Source organism: Hylobates moloch, unplaced genomic scaffold (assembly GCF_009828535.3).
Source record: "Hylobates moloch isolate HMO894 unplaced genomic scaffold, HMol_V3 SCAFFOLD_5, whole genome shotgun sequence".
Taxonomy (NCBI): domain Eukaryota; kingdom Metazoa; phylum Chordata; class Mammalia; order Primates; family Hylobatidae; genus Hylobates; species Hylobates moloch.
Genome location: NW_026652280.1, coordinates 87,892,807 through 87,896,797, shown reverse-complemented (window position 1 = coordinate 87,896,797; position 3,991 = coordinate 87,892,807). Strand labels below are relative to the sequence as shown.

At 53.1% G+C, this 3,991-nt stretch overlaps 1 protein-coding gene across 1 annotated transcript; it reads left to right on the top strand.

The window, feature by feature from the left end:
• Positions 1 to 1,207: 1,207 nt before the first annotated feature.
• On the top strand, positions 1,208 to 2,687 carry MRGPRD (MAS related GPR family member D). The gene has a single exon (XM_032153728.2). The coding sequence runs from the start codon at positions 1,218 to 1,220 to the stop codon at positions 2,181 to 2,183; it is 966 nt and encodes a 321-aa protein (XP_032009619.1). The 5' UTR covers positions 1,208 to 1,217; the 3' UTR covers positions 2,184 to 2,687.
• The last annotated feature ends 1,304 nt before the right edge of the window (positions 2,688 to 3,991 follow it).

Genomic DNA, 3,991 nt, shown 5'->3' with positions numbered 1-3,991 from the left:
TCCAAGAATGTATCCCAGAAAAATCCTGAGTCAAGTCCAATGGGTACATGCATGAGGATGTTCAACACAGTGTTTTGGTGATAATGGGAATTTTGAAGCAAGCTGAGGATCCACAGTAAGGAATGGATAACAGATCAATGTGCATGATGACATTTCAAACCACAACTTTTGCATACAGCCACCTGGATAGATCCTACAAACATATCGTCAAGTGAAAAATAAAAAAATCATTAATTCTAAATCACAACATTTATGTAAATTTAAAACACAATGGGCAACCACTCCATCTTGAAAGATATCGAGGTGTCCAAGGACTTGTGTGAAACAGGTTGGATGGATGCAAGTGGCGGGAGGAAAAAGGCAGCTAAGATGGGATGGGGAAGGAAACTTGAATAAATGGAGGGTTTTTAATGGGCTGATGCTCATGGTGTGTCTTAAACTAAGGAGTGTAGTTAATTCTACTCTTTGCCCCAGGTCTAATTTTTTTTTTTTTTTAAGAGACAGCATCTTGCTCTGTCTTCCAGGCTGGGGTGCAGTGGTGGGACCATGGCTCACTACAACCTCGATGTGCCAGGCTCAAGTGATCCTCCCACCTTGGCCTTTCAAGTAGCTGGGACCACAGGTGTGTGCCACCATGCCCGGCTAATTTAAAAAAAAAAAATTGTAGAGATGGGATCTTGCTATGTTGCCCAGGCTGGTCTCAAACTCCTGGCCTCAAGCAAGCCTCCCAAAGTGCTGGGGTTACAGGCATGCACCACCACGCCCAGCCCCAAGGTCTTTTTTTTTTTTTTTTTAATTAACTCACAAGGTTTGACAATTACAGGAGGAAAAAAAAGATATCAAATGCTTCTATCAAATACTTTTTCTACATCTATTGATAATAATGATTTTTCTATAATAGACGTAGAAAAAGCATTTGATAAAAGTCAATACCTCTCCATGATTTAAAAAATAATTCAAAGCAAGATAGAAGAGAATTTTTTAACCAGGTAGAGGGCATCTATAACAGCTCTGTAGCTATGAAGGTGACCCTGGAGGCAGATCTGGGCTGAGTGAGTCACCGGAGCAGGGGAAGGTTAAGCGTCCCGGTCATAGTCTGTTGCATAAAGAACCTGGAGGGGAGAGCTCTGAAGCTGGAAATTCGAGGGGAACCCAGGGGTCCCCCTGGGTCCCAGCAACCACAGAATTTCACATTGGTGCATCTTCCTCTCGTAGGGATGAACCAGACTTTGAACAGCAGTGGGACCCCGGAGTCGGCCCTAAACCATTCCAGAGGGAGCATGGTGCACACGGCCTACCTGGTGCTGAGCTCCCTGGCCATGTTCACCTGCCTGTGCGGGATGGCAGGCAACAGCACGGTGATCTGGCTGCTGGGCTTTCGAATGCGCAGGACCCCCTTCTGCATCTATATCCTCAACCTGGCGGCAGCCGACCTCCTCTTCCTCTTCAGCATGGCTTCCATGCTCAGCCTGGAAACCCAGCTGCTGGTCAATACCACTGACAAGGTCCACGAGCTGATGAAGAGACTGAAGTACTTCGCCTACACAGCGGGCCTGAGCCTGCTGACGGCCATCAGCACCCATCGCTGTCTCTCCGTCCTCTTCCCCATCTGGTACAAGTGTCACCGGCCCAGGCACCTGTCAGCCTGGGTGTGTGCCCTACTCTGGACGCTGTGTCTCCTGATGAACGGGTTGACCTCTTCCTTCTGCAGCAAGTTCTTGAAATTCAATCAAGATCGGTGCTTCAGGGTGGACATGGTCCAGGCCGCCCTCATCATGGGGGTGTTAACCCCAGTGATGACTCTGTCCAGCCTGACCCTCTTTGTCCGGGTGCGGAGGAGCTCCCAGCAGTGGCGGCGGCAGCCCACTCGGCTGTTCGTGGTGATCCTGGCCTCTGTCCTGGTGTTTCTCATCTGTTCGCTGCCTCTGAGCATCTACTGGTTTGTGCTGTACTGGTTGAGCCTGCCGCCCGAGATGCAGCTCCTGTGCTTCAGCTTGTCACGCCTCTCCTCGTCCATAAGCAGCAGCGCCAACCCCGTCATCTACTTCCTGGTGGGCAGCCGGAGGAGCCACAGGCTGCCCACCAGGTCCCTGGGGACTGTGCTCCAACAGGCGCTTCGCGAGGAGCCCGAGCTGGAAGGTGGGGAGACGCCCACCATGGGCACCAATGAGATGGGGGCTTGAGAGCCACCCACAGGTGCATCCCATCTGTGCGAGCCCGTGCCCTGGAGATTCCCAAGCTGTGAGCTGCCTCCCACCTCGTCCCTGCGAAGTGTCTGGCCGGCCTTCTTGGGGGAGCCCCAAGGACTTTGCAGCTGCGTGTGGGGGTCCCTTCCCTGCATGTCAAAGCTCCCCACACCACCTGTGTCCTGAATCTCACAATGCAACCCCGCTGGAAGATGCAATTTATTTGTTTATAGTAGATCATCTGGTTGGGGGAAAATATTAGCTTTTAGCCCTACCCTGCTTTAAGCTGGTTACCTATGGGTGGATAACAGACATCTTATTTGAATATGAAAGCTTTCTCCCAACCACCTTCTCTGCCTAAGAAGGCATCTTTGTGGAGGAGGCAGGTGACCTCGGGTGATCTTTGGCCCTATGCTGGTCCTTGGGTGGCACCAACTGGCCACCAAGGTGGTGCCCCCGTGCACCTTTCCCCAGGTGTGCCTGCAGTCTGCAAGTAAACAGTGTCGCCATCGCTGACCCAGATCTTGCTGGCTGTGGGCCATGAGACCCTGCCCCACCATCCCTCTGACCCCTGACCAGCCCTTGACCCCTGGCGTTTGCTATGAGGTCGCCTTACCATCCCCCCTCGTACCCAGGGCAGGCCTGTTCGCTTTCCTCCAGGCTGCACTGGGAAGGGAAGAGCCTCTGCCTGGCTTCACTGGCAGTCACTCCAGCAGACGCTGATGGGACAGTGCCCCAGGCAGTGGAGGGCAGCCTGCCAGGCAATGTTCCCCACAGCCAGAGTCTCGTACCTGACTGACTGTCCCTCCCAGGGCCCCCTCACTTTGCCCAAAAGCCCAAAGAGGGAACATCTGGGACACACATCAGCTGGCTCCACTCTCCTCCCTCCTGCTTTCCTTCCCACAGTCCCCTGGGGCCAGAACAAGGTGGATGTTCCCTGCACTTTCCACAGATCACAGCCCTTTCCTACCACCCAGCATCCAGCCTCGAGGCTCGGGGCTTGCATGGAGGGGCTGCAAGACAGGAGGTCCCTGCAGAGTCAGTCTCGGACTTAAAGAGGTGAGGGAGGAGGAAAGACAGAAGTGGAAAGATCCTGTCTCCAGACCACAGCCTGGCCTGCAAGCCTGGCACCTGGCTGCGTCATCCTGTTTTTCAGGTCAGAAGGTGAAAGTGCTCTTGTTCTTTCTCTTGGTATCTTTCTGAAGCAATTCTCAGTCTCCTCCCAAAAGATGGAGCCTTCGAGCCAGCCAGGGCACAGGTCAGATCCTGAGACAGGAGAGGACAGCTCATCAAGATACACCCCTGGAATCAACTCTCACAGCCTGCGGTTCTGTGCCGTGGCAGGTGATGGTGTTCTGGGGACTCGAAGACTGTGCACCTGGACAGGACTCCCCTTCGTGGGCTCCCCCTGGGTGTTCACTGCCCTGGGCTGGGGGCTGTGCAGCCCTCCCAGAAGGAGAAATTACCTCTGAGTGATTTCATTTTCTGAGTCACCTGCTTTCCCATGTAGGGCTCAGGCCCCCAGGTCTGTGTGTCCCGGAGAGGCATGTGAGGCAGAGTGGCAGCTCTTTATTAGTCATTCCAGCATTTAGCGGAGCGCTTAGTACCAACACTGGCCTCGAATGCCAGATGCACTTAACAAGTGCTCATTTGGCCAATAAGAGTAACTAATGCCTGTACAGTGCTTTACAGCTCATGTTTTGTCCAGGATCCAACCCATATCTTCTGACTACAAACTCCATACTTCACGACCCTTCTCCAACCTGGGCAGCCACAAGGTGGCCCAGTCTAAAGCCGACGGTTAG

Bases quoted from the DNA above. Each gene is read 5' to 3' on its own strand.
- MRGPRD (XM_032153728.2), top strand. From the start codon at position 1,218: ATGAACCAGACTTTGAACAGCAGTGGGACCCCGGAGTCGGCCCTAAAC.